Source organism: Amaranthus tricolor, chromosome 11, assembly GCF_026212465.1.
Source record: "Amaranthus tricolor cultivar Red isolate AtriRed21 chromosome 11, ASM2621246v1, whole genome shotgun sequence".
NCBI lineage: Eukaryota > Viridiplantae > Streptophyta > Magnoliopsida > Caryophyllales > Amaranthaceae > Amaranthus > Amaranthus tricolor.
In genome coordinates, this window is record NC_080057.1 from 21,651,513 (window position 1) to 21,674,901 (window position 23,389).

The 23,389-nt window shown below is 31.9% G+C and overlaps 2 protein-coding genes and 1 long non-coding RNA gene across 5 annotated transcripts; 2 read left to right on the plus strand and 1 right to left on the minus strand.

Annotated features, from left to right (window-relative positions):
• The first annotated feature begins 740 nt into the window (after positions 1–740).
• Positions 741–2,968, plus strand: LOC130827883 (uncharacterized). Its single transcript, XR_009047250.1, has 2 exons — positions 741–2,276; positions 2,391–2,968. It is a non-coding gene; the product is annotated as an uncharacterized LOC130827883 (long non-coding RNA).
• A 1,234-nt stretch (positions 2,969–4,202) lies between these two features.
• On the plus strand, positions 4,203–6,691 carry LOC130827884 (uncharacterized). Of its 2 annotated transcripts, XM_057693768.1 has the most exons (4): positions 4,252–4,467; positions 4,845–4,971; positions 5,884–6,039; positions 6,149–6,691. In XM_057693768.1, the coding sequence occupies exons 3-4, from the start codon at positions 5,889–5,891 to the stop codon at positions 6,409–6,411; spliced, it is 414 nt and encodes a 137-aa protein (XP_057549751.1). In that variant the 5' UTR covers positions 4,252–4,467; positions 4,845–4,971; positions 5,884–5,888; the 3' UTR covers positions 6,412–6,691. The 2 variants fall into 2 exon arrangements, with proteins under 2 accessions (XP_057549750.1, XP_057549751.1); XM_057693767.1 differs by lacking the exon at positions 4,845–4,971 and having other exon boundaries at positions 4,203–4,467.
• A 6,872-nt stretch (positions 6,692–13,563) lies between these two features.
• Positions 13,564–19,717, minus strand: LOC130827885 (DNA-dependent metalloprotease WSS1-like). Of its 2 annotated transcripts, XM_057693770.1 has the most exons (5): positions 19,594–19,717; positions 16,433–16,612; positions 16,143–16,338; positions 14,540–14,974; positions 13,568–14,199 (listed from the first exon to the last, which is right to left on the minus strand). In XM_057693770.1, exons 2-5 carry the CDS (start codon positions 16,585–16,587, stop codon positions 14,008–14,010), a joined length of 978 nt encoding a protein of 325 aa, XP_057549753.1. In that variant the 5' UTR covers positions 16,588–16,612; positions 19,594–19,717; the 3' UTR covers positions 13,568–14,007. The 2 variants fall into 2 exon arrangements, with proteins under 2 accessions (XP_057549754.1, XP_057549753.1); XM_057693771.1 differs by lacking the exon at positions 19,594–19,717 and having other exon boundaries at positions 13,564–14,199; positions 16,433–16,602.
• Between the last annotated feature and the right edge of the window lie 3,672 nt (positions 19,718–23,389).

Genomic DNA, 23,389 nt, shown 5'->3' on the forward strand with positions numbered 1-23,389 from the left:
AGTAAATCTACCCATGAAACTATGAGAAAATAATTTATCAATTATTAACAATCCTTCTAAAACAAAATAAATCTTATTTTAATACTTCTCCTAGTTTTTAATAGTGGATGTATTTCTAATTTTTTAAGTTATTTTTTACATAATTTTAATCTTAAATATTATTTATTTTATATGATTAAAATTTGGGAAATTATCAATGGTGCCCTTGTACTATTGAAAAATTACAATGGTACCCAACTGCATTTCAGTGGTACCCCCCAATTATATGGTAATTACAACCGTGACATTAATGATGAATTTTCCGTTAAATGTCCGTTAAATTTGAAATTTAACCTAACCATGGTTAGTTTCTTCATCTTCTTCCCTTTTCTCTTTCATGGCTGCTCTTCTTCCATGGCTGCTCTCCTCTCTTTGTGCCGGATGATGAAGTTCCCTTGTGTCAATGACGGATGAATAAGTTTGATACCAATACAATACAAATAAATAAATAAATAATATAAAATAAATAAAAAATAGAATATACAATGATCAACTACCAAATTATGAGAAATATCATAACATAAAGGGAAGAAATTTCATAAGGCAGATAAACAAAAGCACATGCAACTAAAATTATCCAAAATCAAAATCGATATATTTCCTAAAAAGTAAACAATTGAGGCTATAATTTAACTTTATCACATTCCAAAACAAAATGTAAACAGAAAAGACTAAAGAGAGGGAGACCTTGACCGTGGGAATACTAGATATATGTTGCTATGGAATTTGGGAAGAGAATGAAGATTCTTTTCTGCTTTAGTTTTTCCATAATAATTATCAAGGTTGTTCTTAGCTTTGTCGATGATGAGTTTCTCACTATGTTCGAAGCTTTCAACAAAGTTTGTTCTTTTACTTTGAAAGCTAAATGTATATATTTTAGTTATTTGTAGATTTATAGATTATCGCTAGTAATCAATACTTCACATGGACAGTGTTATGGTTTACTAAGGTTGTGTTTAGTGATAAGCCACTTGGCCTTACGTTACAAGGTATATCTACATGGATGTTTTGGGTCATACTTGAACCTCTCCCTACTTTTGGGGAAAAAATTTACTTGAAGCTTTCTTCGCCAAGATTTCACAGAAATATGGAATAGGCCACCGTAGTATTCTGGAGCATTTGCATTATATATTGGCCAAACTACAATTCATCTGATGTATGATATGATATGCCAACTTTGGATCTTGGTTTCTCTCCCTCTCTTTTCTTTTTTCCTACTTGTTTTTATCCACGGGAATTTAAGTTCTTTGCTGGTACCTGTATGTAAAATATTAATTGTGGTTTGTTCTAGTAAGAATATTTAGAACTGAAGAGGGAATAAAAGGAGACTAATAATCTGAAAGGCAAGTGTCGGGATGGTTAGATTTAGAATGGGAGAGGAGGGTGAGTGAGTGAGTGAAGGGTTCAATTTCTTATGTCTTATTTATAATCAGGTTTGGCCTAGGAAAGTGAAGTAAAGGATTAGAAGAGATTTTTTGTATGTCCCTCTTTAATAAACAATTTTCTTAATAAGTGAGGTGTGGAGTAGTGATATATCTCCCTCTTCTGATCTAGGTGGATTTTTACTGAGTGCAGCTTTATTAATTTCCCTCCATCCCCTTCGAGTGTTTCTTCATCTTACCATACCAACAAAAAAAAATTGGAATGATTTGGAAAGTAAAAATGATTGAGGTACAAATCTCAAATTTTTGATAGTTGTCATAAGCCAAACCAGCAGGATATAAATTCAATATGACCCCCGCAAATACACTTGCATACAAGAAAAGCTTTCAGTGACTAGCTGTCTTCACATAATTAGTTGAAGAAAGAGCAGTTTCCGAGATCAGCGATTATTCTGCATTTCTTACTATAAGGGTATTGACTCTGTTTGATTGAAAAAATTTCCAGGGAAAATCTTCCGTTTCTGTTTACCCTGGAGTCTTCAAGTTGTTTATTGTTATATAAGTATAACCCCTAGCTACTGGTTTAGGGAGTATCAACTTCAATTCTATGTCAATCTTTCACTCCCTTCTCCCCAACCCACCCCCGTTCCCTTCCACGCCACATTTGTTATTTTAAATGCATTCTATGGAAAATATATCCTTTCCATTAACATTTTATATATATCTATATATGTATATATCTGGCCATTGTATAGTTGATGTGCATTGACAATTTACCTGTTTTCTTGCGTTAGTTTCCATTAGGTGGTGCTAACCCCCAAAGAGCGCTTCCTTCTCAAATTCTCAGTGATCAGAGTATGAGTCCCCTCCTTCCTTTACTACATGTTTTGCGTATATAGGGGGGTTATGAATGAGAAATTTTATTGGTTGCTTCAACTCAAAGCATTTTGTCTCTTTCACTCTTTGCAGTGTTTAATATGGGAGCAAATCAAGCCGGTATGATGAGTTTACCCCAGCAACAAGTTGGTGCTTTCGGAAACATGTCGCAGAATCCTCAGAATCTCCAACCGAATATGGTACCTCTCCAAAATGCACCTCAAAACTTGCAGAATTTCCAACAAAGGCAGCCGAATCAACAGTGATTTCGTTTAAGATGCTGTTTTTTGCACAACTTCAATGATTTCTACAGCCTGTTTGGATATATTTAATATATGATGGTATTGAGAGTTATTGTAGTATGTGTCTTATAGAAACAAAGCCATACCCGTAAATATTGATGTCCGTGGTAATGGAAAACATGTGTTCTTTGTAAAGTTCCATTCTCACCCTTTTGCTAGAGAATTTTGCAAACTCATTTCCGTTACCATATTTTTTATCAGCTGCCGAACAGGCTGCTAGTTTGTTTTGTAGCCTCCGTAAATGCGAATATGCGTTGTTGTAGTTCATCGGAAGTGAAATGTTTCGGATGTGCGCTTTTAATAGTGATTACTTTATTCTGTATGAGAATATCTTAGACGCTGTAAATGCCCGACTGACTTGTAAGATTATGCCTTGTAGTTTGCCATTTTGGAGAATATTCAAATGATGCAAGCGTAAAATTTTGTATCTGCAAGATTATACAACGATGATTACTTTCTAACGTAATAACAATGGTTTTGTATCTCATCTCCATTTAATCCAACTTTTCGGGTTTTTGCAAAATAGCTTCTTGGATAATACGAGAAAAAAAGATGATTAAGTAGTCAAATTATTTAAATGCTAGTGTTTTATAGATTAGTTTGCTGAAATTTTATGATAGCTAATTTATAACAAATTGTTTCCACTATTATTGTATTTAAAATTAGCTAGTCAAATCAGTTAATAAAATCAATAATATTAATTAGATATCAATTATTTGCCAAACAAGTCTTTGTATGATTTGAGTCTTGTTGGAGATTAAAATTTGCCTTTTTTAATAATAAAAAGGAATAATTTTGAATTTCACCTTTATAGAATTCAAAATAATCATTATTTAGTGTGCACACATTTTTTGATAATTTTATGATTAATGGATAATAATTCCTTTACAATCGAAAGAAGCATTTTCATCTAAATTGAAAACAATTTAGGAATTGACATTGATTGAGAATGCTCATGATTCTTTTTCACCTTTCATATCTCCTTTGTTCTCACAAAGGAGTGGAAGTATATTTTCTTCGATATTACTGATACTCCCTCTATCGTTCCTAAAGTCCATTTTAATCCGTCATAGTTTTATACTTTTAATAAATTTTATATCATGTATTTATTTATTTGAAATAAATAAAAATTATATATATATATATATATATATATATATATATATATATATATATATATATATATATATATAAAGAATAGATAAATGAATGCATAGAAATTAATTTTTTTTATCTCTATAAATAGTGGTAAATAGTGTATGACTAGTATTGCTATTGCATACCGTAAAATATGAACATATCAATACGATATCAAGTTATTTATAACTTTTCTCTCTATATTCTTCATAATTTTTAACAATATAAAACATATATTATTATTTATTTATATTATATATTACTATATACTATATTATTATATACTTGTAAAATGTGAAAGGGAGAGTAGTAAATTTTCCCTTAAAAGAGAATGGTAAAAAAAAAAAAATTGTATTAGATCCTCTCCATTGCTTTTCTCTACTACTATTTTAACGTCTAATTTAGAATGAAAAAATAAAATGTCAAATTTCATTACCATTAAATTAAATAATAGACCCTTCATTACATTTGACATTATAATAATGGAGAGATCCTAACTCGAATAAAACACCCAATATCAAATTCCCCGATTCAAAAGTCCGGTAGGGTTTACCCCCAATTCTTCATCAACTATTCTGTTCTCTTCAGATAATCATCTCTTAGAGTATTAGTCTTTGGGCACAAATCTGAGCTGCCGTCGAATTGATTCTAAAGCGCGGTAGGGTTTACTCCCGATTCTAGTCACATAGTTGTGGTTGCTGCTGACTCCAAATCTCTGTTTTGGTGTAGAGGTACCTTTTTTATTTGATTTAATATAAAACAATTAAGTTATATTTTTTAATCTGTAGGTTTTCTATTTAATCTAATTTTGATCATTATGCAGTGAAGTACGTCTTTTCTTTGTTATTAAAAATTAATTTTGTGGGTTTTCTTTTACTTTTAGTTTTCTCAATTTAACACCTGTTGAGATTTGAAATTTGTGAATTAATTATAGGAGGCCTTTGATTTGTTTTCGAATTGTGATTTGATTAGTTGTTTGAAAAGTATTATATCTTGATTTGTTGATCAGGTCTCTTCTCCTTTCTCCTATTCATTGTAAATGAATCAGCGTAATTATTTACGAAAATTACATTATCTTAGAATTCGTAATGGTGCTGATGTGAATCAGGTTTTTTTATTACTTGAAGCAAAATCAGGTTGTCTAGAATTTTTATTATCGGGTAGGATCCGTACAAGTGAAAGGAAGGGGAATAATCTTAAGTGTAGGAGACGATAATCAAACACTTGTGGCAAAGGTGCAAAACAAAAACTTCAATCGCTAGGCTGACCCATTATTCTCATCTTTAGATTTGTATATGTTAATCGGTCTGAAAATTTGACGTTTTGATGGTTAAATTCATCATTTTTTGGATTAAGATTTACTCCAATTTTCTGTTCTAATGAATAAAGGAGGAGAAAAAAGAGTAAGAATGATACTGAGCTCTCATTGTTATTCTTTTTTCTCCGACACTCTATCCTAATTCCTAACTTGATCTTATTTATTTGTAGATTGAGCTTTTTAAGTTTAGACTTATTCAACTTGAAGGTGTCTATAATTGAAATTTTACAAATTATTGCGTGAGACGATCTCATCGTGAGAAACGCTACATATATGGGTTGAATAGCCCAATTAATACAATTATTAGCATATGGGCTCCTATCTTCACTCTTGCTGTTTGATTTGCATTCAAACTTGCAATTTTGATATCCGTTTCATTATTAAGCTTGGACACAAGTATTGAGTCATTTTCAAATGAGACGGTCGTTCAATGAGGTCGTCTCTATTGGATTGACCCTATATACTTTATTATTTTAAAATGATCACTTATAGCCTAAAAGTGATCACTTACAGTTTTAAAATGACTACTTATTTAGTCTTAGAGTGTTCATTTTTAACCTTAATGTGATCAATTAGATTATTGGGCTTATTATATAGGCTTACCTCATTGTGAGACGGTCTAGACGGTCTCATGCAAGACATTCTGGTCATTCTTTTATGTTGTTTGCATTAGTGGGATTTTGTCTATGTGAAAGGTATGAGCAAATGGCCTTGTTTCCATATCTATCTTGGCTCAGTGAAAGTAATTTCATTAACAGAAAATGTGTTGGTTTATTTATTCATGTAAATGCTGGGATTTTGTTTATGATATTTGGTTGTTCTCTTTTAGATAAGATGTCAGCATATGACCATGTTGTTAGTGGTAAGCTGAAACTGAAAGGAAAAGCATTGGATGTAAAAACCGGTGGCATAAAAAAGAAGAAGAAGAAGCAAAAGAAACAACATGAGGAGGTTTCAGAAATAAAACAAGATGCCAATTTAGATGGTTAGTTTCCGATCTTCATTCTACGCAGTTAATACCGCAACATTCCGTTCATCCAACGCCATAAAAAATTATTCGCAGATTCCATATCCTCATCTGACTTTTTGTGCAGATGGGAATGCAGAATTATCAGTTGTTACCAACGAAGACGATAACAATGAATCAGACAAGTCAACCCGAAAAGACAAGGCCCTAAACTTTGCTGATCATTTAACCCCAGCAGAAAAACGATATATCGAGCAGAGAGAGCAGCTTGATGTCCACAAGTATGCAAAAATGTCCAAGAATTCTCATCGTGACCGTCTAGACGACTTCAATCAGTATCTAGCCAATTTGAGTGAGCATTATGACATACCTAAAGTTGGCCCTGGCTAAATCTTCTCAAGATGTTTAATGCACTTTCATGTCGAGTTCTTGTACATTAGGTAGTTCATTGTTTTGCGATTTCTGATTTCTTGGGTATGTTTCTACTGAGCATTCCTCGAACAGCTTCTGTAATCAGAGCTTGTAGTATTGTGTACCAAACCTTCACTTGTTTGAGAATTACTGTCTGTATTTCATTCGATTTTCGACTGCACATTCCTGTAATCAGAGCTTGTAGCCATGTAGTATTTTCATTCGATTTTAGAGTAAAAAATGTAAGATTTTATTTGCATTGTCAAGGGTGAATATATACATATTGAAGAGGCGTTCAAAACAGACCTAAAGATTTGATATTTACCCGGCCTTGTAATCGAATTCGACTTGACCCTACTTCAAAAATAAATGTAAAACTATGTAAAAAATCAATGTGAACACAAGATCTGATTTTTCACTGATTCAAAATACATAATCCGAAATCAACCCGATGATCCGAAGGAACAACTCTACTCAAATAAATTATCTTTGGGTGAAATTTTAGTTTCAAGACTTCATTTATCTCTTCTTATTAACTATTGGTCTTTCACCATTTTACAATCCTTTTTTGCTTATGGAAGGAAAATTATATTGAGCATAACTAGAAGAGTAATTCTTTTTTAATTTTTCAATTTTGCTTAGTTCTTATTACTAGGGGAATAAATAAAAGGAAATTTTACATGGTAGTATCGAACTATTATGAAACATCAACGGTAGCATTTTTGTTTTATTTTTTCACATGGTAGCATCTAATTTATGTTTCATCTAAATGCGGTAACATTTTCTGTTAAATTCTTGTCAATTTTTGTTTAATTCACCATTTTGACGATTTTACCCTCATTAAGTATTGGCTCTTGTCTTTATAATTTGCTTTAAACATTTGAGAGCGTTGATAAATTAAACGGTGAATAAAATGTCAAAATGGTGAATTAAACATTTGAGAGCATAAAAATGGTTTAGGGAAAATTATAAAGACAACAACCAACACTTAATAAGGGTAGAAACATTGAAATGGTGAATTAAACGGAAATTGACAAGAATTTAACAAAAAATACTACGGCAGTTAGATAAGGCATAAACTGGATGCTACCAAGTGGAAAAATTTTACAAAATTGTTACTAGTGGCGTTTCATGAAAGTTCGATGCTATCATGTGGAATTTCACATAAATAAATTTGAGCATAACTAATTTGTATTTTGGATAAATCCTACTCTTTTTTTTCTCTAAATTAGCAATAATTTTTCATTTTAGTTCGTTTTGTTGATTTTATATTCTTTCTTTTTTTTGACAAATGTTCTAATTTTTTCTTTTAATCTCGTCCACAAATTTATTTTCTTTTCAATTTAACCGTTTATTTTTATCATCTACTAATATCTTTTTGTCGTATCACCAACTAAATTACTCTTTTCGAGACTCACACTTATCTTGATTAGGATTAATATTATATTCTCTCTTATTCACTATTATTGTCTCATTTGGTTTTTTGATACAATTCATATCACTCTTGATTTGTATAAGTTGAAACATAGGGTCAAATGAGATCTTGTTTGATTTATCTCAATGTAAATTTTACTAACATTAACATTTTATAATTTTTAATTAAACACAATTTGAAATATTTATGATTCAATATATGCATTGACAAACGTACAAAAACCAAATAAGATAATATTAGTAAATAGGAAAAGCAAAATATATAAAAATCATAAACAATCATATTCATGTCTATCAAATTATAAATAAATCTTTTCTCTTTTTTTATCCAAATTTACATCATATCAATCACATTAAACTGTTGTAAGTTCATCATTGTGAGGACCAAAATAAAGAAATGAATACTATTCTTTATAATTAAAACTTAATTGATAGTTAATTACAAATTTTAAGCAATAAATTTTATCATATGGGTCAATTTCTAATTGACCATTTTAATAATTTAACTGTACATGATTACCTTCACTAAGAAGGTCTAATTTGAAAATTTGTGTTTTTTTTTAATTAACTACGTAATTAACGGATTGTAAGCTTATTGTTTTGAAAAATGATTTAATTTTGAAAACTATTATATCTTATATATCACATTAAATAAAATTATTTATGAGAAAACTATTATATCTTTTGGATTCATTTTGGTTTTGTTTTTCTATGCAAAACAAAGACAACCAAAAGCTCTTAGCATATTATAATTTGCCATAGCACCATACATGATTTCATGAGGAACTCTTTTATTTATAGTTTGTAAAGGCATTCTATTTATTATGTACACTGCACACATTGGACTATCAGCCCAGAATTGTATTGGCAATTTTGATTGGAACCACAAGGCTCTAGTCACTTCCATGTTGTTGAGGGGTAGCAACACAAGTAGTGTGGACAGCAATGCCTTTTTATTTATAGAACACCAAAGTATCTCCTTTATAGAGTTCATCAGCATTATCAACTCTTACACTTTAATTTTCTTGTTGAATTGTCTAAGCACTAATGCATAGAATTGTTTAAAATGTGTCAAAAATTATGACTTTTCTTGGACAAAAATCTCCCAAGTAAATATTGAGTAATCATCTACAATGGTGATGAAACTCTTGAATTTATTCTTCAACTTTCTTCACTTCTAGGAAATGGGTCCCTAGCCTTCTTGGCTAGAGGACAAATAGTGCAAAAACAATCTTTATGAATAGCTTTGAGCTTAAGATTTAGAAACAAAAAATACAATTGTTGAAAAGGTAAGTGCCCCATTCTTAGATGCCAAAGTCTTGCATCATTGCATTTAGAAATCTCATTATTGGAGGCTACTACTGTGTATGGGTTGATACCAGCTGCTGCTGCTGTTTAATTATGGTTGCTATGACTAACTGCTCTACTTGAGCATTGACTATCTATGGAATTTTGGAGAATATAAAGAGCATGTTGAGTCCTACCAAGAAGCAAAGGCTTCCTCATCAAAGATTTCCGAATAAAACACCCATTAGTACCAAACATAATGTGAGTTAAAGTCTTTGACAAGCTTACTGACAGAAATGAGGTTAAAACAAAATTTAGGCACATATACATTTTTAAGCACAATGCCATTAAGTAGGTTCATAGTCCCTACAATTTCAACCTTCACCTGAGTTCTATCAGGTATGGTTATGAGGTGAGGTTTCCCTTCTACCCTTACACGCTTAGCAAACAATTGCAACTTTGAACAAATATAATCAGTAGCTCCACTATCAACTATCCACTTTTCATTGTTTTGAACATTGAAACAAAACTTACCAGCAAGATGTGCTGAAGTGTTGATTGAGGGCTCTTTTAAATTATAGGGAAATTCCACATGGTAGCATCCAATTTTCATGAAATGTCAGTGGTAACACTTTTTTAAGAAAATTCCACATGGTAGCATCCAGTTTATGCACAAACTAATTGCCGTAGTATTTTCCGTTAAGTTCTTGTTAAATTCCGTTTAATTCATCATTTTGTAAGTTTTTTCCACATGTTAGCATCCAGTTTTTGTTTAATTCACAATTTTCCATAATTGTAATAATTTTGTTTTCATTCAAATTGTTGACATTATAAAGTTCAAAAGGTAAGTAGCCAAGCACTAATACTAATACATGTTTACTTCAAGCAAAATTAGAGGTAATTCTAATAATAAAAGCAAGTATTTTTCTACTAAAAAAGATTTGCTACAAAAAAATTACCTATTTATTTATCTTTTTCTTTACAATTTATGAAAAAAAAATATATAAACTAATATTACAAAAAGCTAATGATTAACGCCGTTAACAAACAGGAAGATGGCAAGTAGGATTTGGTGTTGATGGAGACAATGGGGAACCAATGTTTATAACCTCTAACAAAATCTTAGCCTTTTGTTGCATCCACTTGTGCACCATTTTATTATTATTAGAATTATCTCTAATTTTGCTTGAAGTAAATATGTATTAGTATTAGTGCTTGGCTACTTACCTTTTGAACTTTATAATGCCAACAATTTGAATGAAAACAAAACTATTACAATATTTATGGGCGTTAATGAATTAAACGATGAAATAAACATTAAATTGGTGAATTAAACGTTAAAATTGTGAATTAAACAAAAACTGGATGCTACCATGTGGACAAAACTTACAAAATGATGAATTAAACGGAATTTAACAAGAACTTAACGGAAAATGCTACGGCAATTAGTTTGTGCATAAACTAGATGCTACAATGTGGAATTTTCTTTAAAAAGTACTACTACTAGTATTTCATGAAAACTGGATGTTATCACGTGGAATTTCCCTAAATTATATTGTGTTTTGTCATCCTACAAAGTAAAAACGCAAATTTGTGTGAGAGACGGTCTCTAATTAGGATGACCTAAAAAGGAAAATATTGATTAAGTTTTTTGGTAGACATTAAGAATATTGTAAGTAGACATTTACAATGTAAGTACTTAAGTACTTACTGGGTGGGCATTAAATATATTGTAGGTAGACATTAAAGATATTGTAAGTAGGCATTAAGAATATGGTAAGTAGGTTAGCAGGTTAAGTTTCTCGGTAGACATTGAGAAAATTATAAGTAGGCATTATAAATACCTTTTCAGTGGGCATTAAATATATTGCAAGGATAATATAAGTGGACATTAAGGATATAGTAAGTGGACATTAATCAAGAGAGATCGGCTGAAGTAAAAATTTTCGTTAGTTCATTATTTTGATTCACCAAAATAAGATAGAAAATCACTCCTATTCTTTTTGGGTTGATATGTGAGACTATCCCACATTCTAACAATAAGACAGCCTATACAATCAACTCTTTTTTTTTTGAAAGAATCAACTCATGTTTTAATTGACCATTTTAGAACTATAATTAACGACTCTAATCAATTTAAAATTATAAGTAATCAATTTAAAATTAGAGCTTACAAGATACTATTTTAAGCATGTAAATGTACATTTAGTCAACTTAATTAATAGAGATGGACAGTTGGACACCATTCCCTTTGAGAATTTTGTGATTTTGAAAAGTTTTATAAATAAAACTAATTTGTCTAGGGTTTTTTTATTTTAATTAATAATGTGTTTAATTTTAGGCGTATTGTTTTAAAAAAATGATAGAACTGTGAAAAATTTGTCTAAATCTCATCACAATAAATTAATAATTTTATTTCCAAAATGAAAATGAGAAAATCCCACCGCATTTCCTAAACAAACTACAAATTGGATTCTATAAATTAAACATAAACTGGATCTTAAAAGAATTAGCAAAGATCTAATTAATTAAGAGAAATTTGATAAAAACCTATAATACAGTACTAATAATGGCGTCTTCAAGTGAATTTTTGGTATCCATGGAAAGCAGTGGAATACAAGTAACATCTTGGGTAATGGAGGAGGAAGAGGAGGATGATACCTATGATTTGATAACTGTTCCCTTTTCTTATATCGATCGTCGAATCTCAGATGAAGAAATAGTTGCGGATTATTTTACGTTGGAAATTGACGATTGTTGTGGTACCAGTGATTCGGATTTACTCCTCATTCTGACGGATTCGTTCCAAAATTTTAATATTGTTGGAAAAGCTTGTGATTGTGCTGTCGAAGTGGTCGCTGAAAGTATTGAATTAATGCTGGAAGAAGTTTATATCCAAAACCCTAAATCACTTGCGATGAATGTAGAAATTGTAGTGTCGGCAACCCTAGGGGAACACGAACAACCTTATATATTTCAGAATGATCCCGATTCCCGTCGTCGATGAAGGATTCATTCGATTGGAAGAGAAAAGAGGTGTTGGATTAGCGAAGGAAAGTTGCCATTGTTTGAAGTCTTCTCATGCTCATCAGCCACCATTTCATTCCTTGGATTTTCGATACGCTTTTTTATTTTAGTAAAAATTTTTCACAATAATCTCACATTTATTACCATTTGTCATGAATAATATTAATTATTGATTATTTTTAAATAATTCAACGCGGTTTTAGATATTTTAGGAGCCCTGAGCGAAAATTAAAATATAAATGTGTACGTTTCGATTTTTTTTAAATACCATTGGCACAAATTAATATTTTTCTAATTAAACAAGACGATAATTTTATGCCTAAATCTAATGATTTTCTCTGAACTAGAAAAGACCAAACAATATTGGATAACCATTAAACCTAAAATAATTATTAAAAATTATTAACATGAATCATATAATGACTTATGCGTATTGCTCTTTCAAATAATAATAATAAGAAGAAGAAGAATACGTTTTAATATATAATTAAAAAGTGCATACATTAAAAAATTTGGGCCTTCAAAAAAAGGGGTCCTGAGTCGTCGCTCATGTAGCTCTTGCTACATAGTCGGCCCTGTCACATTTTAATCAATTATTATAGGTACCTAAAAAAGGAACAAGGTTAGACCAACGAAAAAGCATTAAGAGAAAAAAATGAGTGTAACAGCTAGTAAATACCTACGATAGCCGGTTAAAATGTGAAATAGAATGTTGTCAGCAAAAAACATATAAATATTGGATTATTTAGATATAATCAATAGTAAAGATTATTTACAGCAGATTGACAAATAGGTTGGTTTTATTATTATATTATTGTTATAATATTTATCGTTTATTCCTTCTATTTACAATATACTTTCAGTTTTTGATGCAGTTCTATAGTTATTCTGTTATTTAGCAGTGCACTTTTTGGCTCTTAGTAGTTCCTCCCTTTCGTAATAACCCGTAAATTTGAATGGTAATATACCATTTATTTTCAATCTTGTTTCAGCAAATTCGACTCATTAATAAGAAATAATATAGTCATATAAGATTTTGTTTTATTCTTCTTAATACTTACTTTTTTAATATGTAATTTTAATAATTTTTCGTTCAGTCAAAAATTAAAGATAATTAATATTAAAATACATATTGAAGTACATGAAAAAAATATAATAAAATATTGGGTAACGGATGAAGTATTTATGATGTACAAGTTTAGTGTTACTACCAATTTTCCTTAATGCACATGTCATACCACTCAATTCTTATTGTTTGTGGTGATGGGTAAGGTTGGAAAATTCTTTACAGATTATATTTTAGCAAGTAGTGATATTTAAACTCCGTCACAACTATGATTCTTTAAAATTCTTATTCATTTTGAAGTATGAGTTTGCTTAGGATGCTCTATTTTTTAAGTTCATTTTCAATTTTTTTAAGTAGGAGTTAGGAACCCGCAGACTGGTGTGAGCCAGAGCCAGAGCCAGAGCCATAGTGGGGACGAATTCAATATTCTTAACAATAGAAGTATAGAACTCGTGTTGTGTTGTCAAGTCTCCCATCATCTGGTTCACAATGGCTCAGACCATAACCAAACGACCTATGAAAGAAATTCTTAATGGCCCGGTTACAACTTTGAGCTGGTCTCTTGTCCAAAATGATTTCACATTACAATCAATTGGAAAAAGCTTCTCAACAATGATGTTTTGAACGCTATACGACTAAGGGACTTGTGGCTAACTTGCTTACAAATTACATAGACAATGTAGTTACCTATCGATTTTGTACAACAAATACGGTTTTTATGTCATATGTATAAATTTACTCCGAGAATCAGAGCCCTCGTATCAAGTGCCAACATGAGGTGTATAACCACCAACAGGAGGGCCTAATGAATATCTCCATTCTCCACAAGCCGAACATCTTTCTAGCTGATTGTCGTTGATCAAAGTACAGAATTTACAGGACCAGTTTTTGAAACTCGACTTGATCTCCGTGATTCTTGGTGTTTGGCATGCTTCACATGCAAGAGCTAGAGGCTGCAATTCAGTCATTAGCCACAGATTAGATTTTGTAAGGCAACTGCATGATATATGAAGTTGAAATAACATATATCATTCATTATAGTTCGTAGATCATCACATCAAATTCCATATGAGAAGAGAAGAATAGATTGCGGAAAAATTCAGGGGCTCCTTGGCAAAATAGCTTATTGGGCACCCATCCAATACGAATGTAAGGCAAATTAGCGGTTGAAACAGCTTATTGTAATGAATAAGCTGTTTTTGAACAAGCTGCACATAGCAGCGTTGTGCAGCTGGTTCAAAATTAGCTGGTCAAACCCGTTTGCCAAACACCCCTTAGAATGTAGAGGTTTACCTTATTAATCAAAGTACATAAAGAGCATTGCCATGTGTCTCGATTTTCTATCGTCTCATGGGGTCGCCAAGTTTGCTCACTCAAAATGGGCACACGAGATTCAGTGGAGGATGACGCACTGTTATTTGCTTGCTGCCCATGAGTTCCCTGGGATCGGGATCCACACCACAATTCATCATGAAGCCTTCTTTCTGCAGCCATGGCCGCAGCTTGAATTGGGCTTAGTGCAGCCTTAATACTATTATCACCACCTATACGCCTAGGCCCTGATGGCAACAAAGTTCCACGTTGTCCTCTTCGTTCAGGAGCTGCCAATGCACTTTGGGGAAGCAATGGTAAAGGCGGTGGCTGTGAGAACCCACCCAAACGTCGTCCCGGTAGATCAAATCCTTTCCCACTACCTGAAATTCCTTTCGCCATTAATTCTTCACACTCCTGAAAGATAAAAATGAGAAATCTCCATGTCATTTAGGCAGCCATTACAAAATAAACTTGATGATAAAATTTTCTCGATCAAATGTGACACGTAACACTTGTTGGAAAAATAACCTACATGTGATCCCACATCGAAGAGTTAGAGAAAGGTTGACCAACATATAAGCTTGATGAGCTACTCCTCATATTACCAAATGGTTTTAGGATGAAACCTCATCGAACTTGTGTGCAATCAACTCTCCTAACAAATTTATCAGTAAGTACTCCTTTGACCCTCTAGGTTGACTATAAATGCATTTGAACAATTATTTGTTGGTTTGGTTTTCGAGAGCATACACAAGAAAGATAAAATCCATAGTTGTCTATGAACGAGATATACTGGGTATGATGATGATGACGACACAAGTAAGATAAAATGTGTGAGATGGTTTGAAGACAAATGAAATGTGCAGATGAGAATTGGTTAGACTGTGGGGGACTGCAAGGAATCAACAGGGCCAGCCCAATAAACCACCGATCTTATTCACATGTACAAGGAAGAGGACAGCTAAGAATTAATTAATTAATATGTTGAATATATTATGTTATCATTATTTTGTTAGTGATGTCAGCAGGTTGTTATTTTAGTTCTGTTTAAATACTTGATGCATGCATTGTATTTGGCATCAAAAAGTTTGTTATTGAGCTTGCTCATTTTGGAGAGAGCCTCCTCTCGAAGTGAGGTACACTATCCTTGATATTCCTTATTTACAGAAATATACTCAAACAATCTTACTGCTTGCTTCTAGAAAATTCCCTTTCTGAGTATAATTATATACTTATATAGTTGACTCTTTACAGGGACATGTCCAAGAAAAGAAATGTAGCAAACTTAGTGAAACGTTCTTAAAAGGAGAATGTAGCAAACTCAGAGCAACGGATTAGTAGTTCCCAACACAAATAATTAGATGATGATCACTGCATAAATTTTCTGAACCATAGATGATCATCGGAGGGGGCATAAAAAAGAACGGTAGAGAGGAAAAGGCTTGAACGATAGCAAAAGAACCGAGTTAATAGACTAGCCCTTCACGGTTCATCTTCATGTAGTTACAAAATCAAGCAATTCTATGTTTCAAACAACTTATTTTGATCAAATTTGAAAACAATGAGAAGTAAAGTCACTAACCAGTCTAAGTTCATCCAATAGTTTGTAGAAATCGGCATTATGCGGACCAATTTCATTGTGGCACAGTTCATGCAGCATGGTATCAAGAATCTGTTCATAAGGAAAGAAATCCCATTGCCTTTCTGGCCTACGCAAACGTAGCTTAACCTCCGCACCTCCACCAACGTTCAATCCCATAAGGGATGGATTTGATGGGCTGCGATTGTTACATTACGGGACCCATTAGAAGGATAATGAAAACGGAGTTCCGAAGAAAATCTATGTGGAAGTAAAAATACATGCCCACTTACCAGAATTCGGACAGGACCTGAACTTTCCATTTGCGCTTGTACATGATTGGTTGCACCTGTTTTGCCACATTCTCTAAGATTTTTCGAGCCTCATTTTCACCAATCATCCTTAGAGGCTTGATTTCCCAGACCTTGTTAAGATCCGTCAGGTCCATCTTCAAAGCAACGCTTTAGATGAAACTATAAAGAGAAAAAGGTTTTGTTATTGAAAGGCGTTGTATCACAAGCATTGAAACATGATGACATAGAAAATTTTCTGGCCAGCCTCTTCTTGTGAGCTATAGAAATGTAAATGCTTCTCATTGATTAATTGAACAATAAAAAGAATTATTTCCCACGCCACCGACCATTGACAAGAATCACATCACCTCCGCATAGGAGGGAGCGGAAATAGAATACCGAAGGTATGAAAAAAAATCAAGATACCAGCAGACGATCAACTAAGTTACTTAAACATTGACCGAATACCCTTAAAAGGTTAAGTAATGTGTTTCTATATCCTTTGAGCATTGATCAATCATCACCACTCACTAGCAAGAACTAGAGAAACAAGAGAAACAACTAAATACAACTCAGTGTCACATGATTCGCTAATCTCCTCGTGAATCGCGAATCAAAAAAAATTATTGTCAGTTTTGAGATATTCTTGGGCAAATTTGGGTGCATCGTAAATTCAAAAAGCTATTTGGCTAGCGAATTATGTTACACTGCTATAACTGATCACTACAACTTCAAACATACATCGTTAAGTCAAAAGTCAAACCACCGCTAGAAATAGGCATTAAGTGCGAGCAAAATATTAGAACGAATGGTTTGAGATTTAAGAGCGCAGCTTCCATGAACAATATCACATAGCTTTAAAAAGCCCACAATGCAAAAGAGGAAGAGGCACTTTTACCATGGCTAGGCTATTTTGTCCCTATTTTCAACTGGATCATTCATCTAAGATGCGGTCATGATCGTGACGATGGTCAAGCGCCCACTCTTGTGGGCAAAAAGAATTTATTTTGTAACTCTTGCCACCTAATATTATGGTGGCGGTAAGCTCAAACACCTATACAGTACCAGGATTTCTAGTCTTAATATGAAGAACTGAAGGAGAGAACATTCATGATAATATTTAAGGGTGAAAGTTCGGTGTACGGTTTGGACTTTTAGCTAAACCAATTCAGACCGTATTTAATTCGGTTTCCATTTTTTCAGTCCAAATCAAAACTTTATTTGAATCGTTTCCATTTTTTCAGTCCAAATCAAAACTTTATTTGAATCTACACCAAACCGTATTTTTAAGCTTTAGACAGAATGCAAACCGCTGAAACTGAATTATTAGACCGAATTTGTCTTTATATATACTTAGGCTGCAACATTAATAAACTCATAAAGTCTTGCAAAAGACTAAATAAGTAAATAAAGTCTTCCAAAACATTACAAGTAATAGCAACACTAAGCATATATAGGGTGCAAATTCAGACCAAATATTTAAAAACACCAAACCATATTCCTATTCGGTTTGGTCTAATTCGATTTGCGGTTTTAATTCTAGTAACCTTCACCCCTAGTAGTATTGTTCTTACTACAACGTAAAACTGTGAATTCATTATAAGTAAAAACTCCTAAAATGCTAAAAACATCCTCAAGCAGAAAAGCTAAACAGCTAGTCAGCTACAATCACAAAGAGCAGTATTTATGAATCCAGAGTGACATTTTGTAATGTGGATTGAAAGTCTCGCTGTGTTCATTACATACTTAGATCATCGATGAAATAACAAAAAATTGTGACAAAAAACTTTAACTTCTGCAGCTCTTATATAGATCAAGTATCAAGCCAAACAAACCCAAGAACAAAGTTGCAACGATTTAGTGTTTCAGCAACAAAACATATCAGGGGTGAAAAAAATGGCATTAGAGAAACGAGAGATCGACTGAATATTAGTGACTCAACTAGAGTACTAGATGAAAGACTTAAACAAGAGATAGGTTGACTGTTAATGACTCATGATCATGAGTCATGTAGCCGACGCCAAACTTTTGGTACTGAGGCTCTACTATAGGTCTTATTTAACAAAAGTACATCATGAGGTGTTCATTCCGGTGTTATTCGGAAATAATATCTCGCGTAGTGTTAATTTAATTCTTGAGTGTAGGTGAATATCTTGACAATTTGATTTTACTTTTAATATACGGGATATTCAGATCAGGCCTAGTCATGCTCGGTTTCACGGATACAATATCTCGTGTAGTGTTAATTTAATTCTTGGGTGTAGGTGAATATTTGGACAATTTGATTTTACTTTTAATATACGGAATATTTCAGGTCAGGCCGGGTCATGCTTGGTTTCACAAATATAATATCTTGTGCAGTGTTAATTTAATTCTTGAGTGTAGGTGAATATGTTGACAATTTGATTATACTTTTAATATACGGGATATTTCAGGTTAGGCCGGGTCATGCTCGGTTTCACAGATATAATATCTCGTGTTGTGTTAATTTAATTCTTGAGTATAAGTGAATATCTTGATAATCTAATTTTACTTTTTACATACAAGATGGATCAGGTCAGGCCAGGTTGTGCTCGGTTTTAGTTAATTGATCAATTTTGGACAACTCTCATAGTATGTGCTACTGCTACCCAGTTTTACTCCCCTATTAACATTTACACTGCTCTCTTTCTCTATTCAGAATTTTCCACAATATCTCACAGTCCTCCTTACATTTTCTTCAAATTCCAATTTCTCTTAAAAATTATAAAACATCTGGGCCGAATTAAAAAAACATATTTCAAAACTTGCAATAACCAACTTCAAGAATTCCAATTAAAGTCCTCAATTATCAATGAAAACCTAAACCGAATCAAGCAAATATAATTGAATATATGCAAATTGCAACCAAATTTGGTGACGATTTAGTCCTAAATTCTATAACAACAAGAAATATTCGAAAATTGAACAACACCCAAGTCAAAAAACAGCTACAAGATTGAATTAATTCAACTTAAATACTTCTAATTCATAAAAAATCAATGATGAATATTGTATTTTGATTAACAAACATGATGAAGTAAAAGCTCTGAATTAGGATATGACAGAAAACAAGAATACATAACAAGAAGCACATAAAATAGAATCAAAGAAAAAAAAGAGAAGGGGAAGAACAAACATACCAAATTGAAATAAGAGTAGAAGCAAATAGAAAAGAATGGAAAGTAGCAAATGAATGACAAATTGAAGAAGTGCTTGATGAAAATTCAATACAAGTAGCATTTGAAATGTAAAAGTATTTGTTTACTTCTATCATACGAAAGAACGTAGTCAATGATTTGTCGTAAATTGACGTTTGGTGTACATACCCAAATGAGAATGGGCCGGGTCAAGTTACTAACAGCGAACAAAAAGTATAATATTTCGGGAACCACTTTTGTGATATTGTCTTTTAATAAGACGATTTTAATTCCCAACTAAAGAGCTCATATTTTCATATTATTTTTTAGATGAGTTTCTCTTAATAAGACCGTCTCACACAACAATTTGTATATCTCGGAGAAGATTAGTTTTGATTCCAAAATATATGAAAACATGTTAGGACTTAGGCATTTGATTTTAAGCGTTCCAGTCGGGTCATATTTCATTTCAGTTAATCGGATTAATTTTTATAGATTATATACTTATATCGAACATGTGTAGTTTCTTAGGCATATCTAACATGATATGAGAGTAGATATAAACGATGAAAAGAAAATTAAAAGGCACCAGTTAAAATTCTAGACTATGTCTTGTATAGTTGAGGCAGCTCCATCAATTTGGAGTCTTGAATTAGAAGAAAATTCCATCAATTTGGAGTCTTGAATTAGAAAAAAATAAAAATAAAAGAAAGTAAACAGTTTTTTTTGTTGATGTATCGCTAATTCAGATTATTGACCGCAAATAAAATTTAATCCTTTATGTGGACCTTTGCATATTGGGATGGGCAAGGGTCTAGACTTCTACCTAAACCGTGTTTAAATTTTAGTTTAGGTATTAAAAATATAATCTATGTTAGATTAAAATTTTTAGCTCTAAAATGAAAGCTTTAGTTTATTTAGTATTATTTTATTAATTTGTTGATATTTGTTTAGCTTTTGGTATGTTCATTTGTTACAAATTACATATTAATATTTTTTATGTTTTTCGATCTGAAATATATTGTATAGTCTATTAATAAAATACTTATTTAAATAATTAGCAGGTCTTGTATGAGACGGAACCATACAAGCAGCCCATTTAATATTATTAAGAAAAAAAACAATTAATTAAGTAAATGAAAAACAATTTTTTTTAAAAAAAACTAAATATTAGGTCTATCCATATTAAGCCGTATCACGATAAAACGGTGTTAATAAAAAAATTGTCTAAAATAATTGATTATACTATTATTAGTATTACTCTTTGGAATCTAGGATGTGGGCCACACTCTCCACAACCTTTGATCAGAAATTAAAAGTGGGATTCAAAGCATCCAACAAAATTTTAAAATGGCTAGGCTTGCTTGGATCGCTAACTTCCAAATCCTTGCATGGTGCATCATACCCAATACCCATTAATAAATTTAAGAAAAACATGGATGGTCCAAAAAAAGTAAATCTACCCATGAAACTATGAGAAAATAATTTATCAATTATTAACAATCCTTCTAAAACAAAATAAATCTTATTTTAATACTTCTCCTAGTTTTTAATAGTGGATGTATTTCTAATTTTTTAAGTTATTTTTTACATAATTTTAATCTTAAATATTATTTATTTTATATGATTAAAATTTGGGAAATTATCAATGGTGCCCTTGTACTATTGAAAAATTACAATGGTACCCAACTGCATTTCAGTGGTACCCCCCAATTATATGGTAATTACAACCGTGACATTAATGATGAATTTTCCGTTAAATGTCCGTTAAATTTGAAATTTAACCTAACCATGGTTAGTTTCTTCATCTTCTTCCCTTTTCTCTTTCATGGCTGCTCTTCTTCCATGGCTGCTCTCCTCTCTTTGTGCCGGATGATGAAGTTCCCTTGTGTCAATGACGGATGAATAAGTTTGATACCAATACAATACAAATAAATAAATAAATAATATAAAATAAATAAAAAATAGAATATACAATGATCAACTACCAAATTATGAGAAATATCATAACATAAAGGGAAGAAATTTCATAAGGCAGATAAACAAAAGCACATGCAACTAAAATTATCCAAAATCAAAATCGATATATTTCCTAAAAAGTAAACAATTGAGGCTATAATTTAACTTTATCACATTCCAAAACAAAATGTAAACAGAAAAGACTAAAGAGAGGGAGACCTTGACATCATGGAAAGCTTTGAGTTTAAGATTAGGACCAACATCAAGAAAACCTTTGACCAGAGCATTCTGCTCCTCAATGTCATAATGAAAAGCAAGATGTTTGGTAATAATGGCGACCTGAGGATCAGCAATTTCTCCTTTTGGATTATTCTGGAAAGATAATTTAAGCTTAGCGAAGCCATTGAAAAGTTTCGATGAAATTTTGTGGAAGAATATTGAACTGTCATTGTCGAACTCAGTAGTAACTCTCAAAGGCGGCCTTTTCTGGAAAGAAAATAATCCAAATGACGTCGTTTGTGGAGCAGATGAAGGATTATCTGTAGACGGTGGAGGAGGAGGTGCAGGTGGTTGAGGTTGGAAAGAGGAAGGATCAGAGAAGAGGATTAGAGAATCTGTTTGAGCGTGAGGTTTAGATTGTGTCGCCATTGATGAAGCTTGAAGGTAGTGGACAGAAGGAAACACTGAGCGAGGAAAGGATTGAAGCAGAGGAGATGAAACTTAAAAAAATAAATAATAAATTGGGTTGTAACCATGGAAGAAGATGAACTTAAATAAATAATAAGGATGGAAGACGAGCAGCCATGAAAGAGAAAAGGGAAGAAGATGAAGAAACTAACCATGGTTAGGTTAAATTCCAAATTTAACGGACATTTAACGGAAAATTCATCATTAAGGTCACGGTTGTAATTACCATATAATTGGGGGTTACCACTGATATGCAGTTGGGTACCATTGTAATTTTTCAATAGTACAAGGGCACCATTGATAATTTCCCTTAAAATTTTAAAAGTTAATATTATGAAAATATGCATTGAAACGAGTCGAACAGTATTTACTTGACTATGTTTTACATTAACATAGAACAATATATGTCAAATAGGATCACTTGATGAACATTAGTTATTATAGGAACTGTAACAACAAATAAAATTCAAAATAAATATCTTTTACAAAGCTGTAAATTTTATTATTGTCTTTATTTCAATTTAATTTATTTTTTGTTTCTCAAATATGCCAATGATTCAAAATTCTCATAGTAATGTCTAAAAAATTTCCACACTAGTCCATGTTGAATCAAATAGAAAATCAAAGTAAATATTATAAACAATTTTACATATGCGTAAAATCGTTGACATGCTGAAAATATCTACTACGATTCTAATTTAAAATTTGTTTCAAGAGTTTTGATTAATATCTAAGAAATTTTAATGTTCAATATATGATTTGAATAATATTGTCCATCCTTAGCAATAATGGAAAATAAACTAGCTAATATGTCTAATGAAAACACCTACAGCAAATGACCTTAGCATTGCACCTACAACACATAAAATGTACATGACAACTTCTGCATGTTTGAAACACCTAATTAACATACCATAAAAACCCTACTTGACGTATTCTAAATGCCTGTTTGAAGTATCCTCAAACCCTACCGAGTAAGCGTGCAGTTAAACTACATTTTTCAATTTTATTTTAAAAAAAATCTAATGAGCCTTCCCATTAAAAACAGTCTATTTGAAAAATTATCTCTCATAACAATTAGTGATTTAGTAATAGGAGAGACGATTCAAAAAAAATAATGCCAATAAAATAGACAAATTGAGTATCAAATATT

Coding starts and splice junctions, on each gene's coding strand:
- LOC130827884 (XM_057693767.1), top strand. CDS start 5,889: ATGTCAGCATATGACCATGTTGTTAGTGGTAAGCTGAAACTGAAAGGA. Junction 6,040..6,148: donor ACAAGATGCCAATTTAGATG/GTTAGTTTCCGA, acceptor CTTTTTGTGCAG/ATGGGAATGCAGAATTATCA.
- LOC130827885 (XM_057693771.1), bottom strand. CDS start 16,587: ATGGACCTGACGGATCTTAACAAGGTCTGGGAAATCAAGCCTCTAAGG. Junction 14,975..16,142: donor TATTGGATGAACTTAGACTG/GTTAGTGACTTT, acceptor TTTATCTTTCAG/GAGTGTGAAGAATTAATGGC. Junction 14,200..14,539: donor TATGTACTTTGATTAATAAG/GTAAACCTCTAC, acceptor ACTGAATTGCAG/CCTCTAGCTCTTGCATGTGA.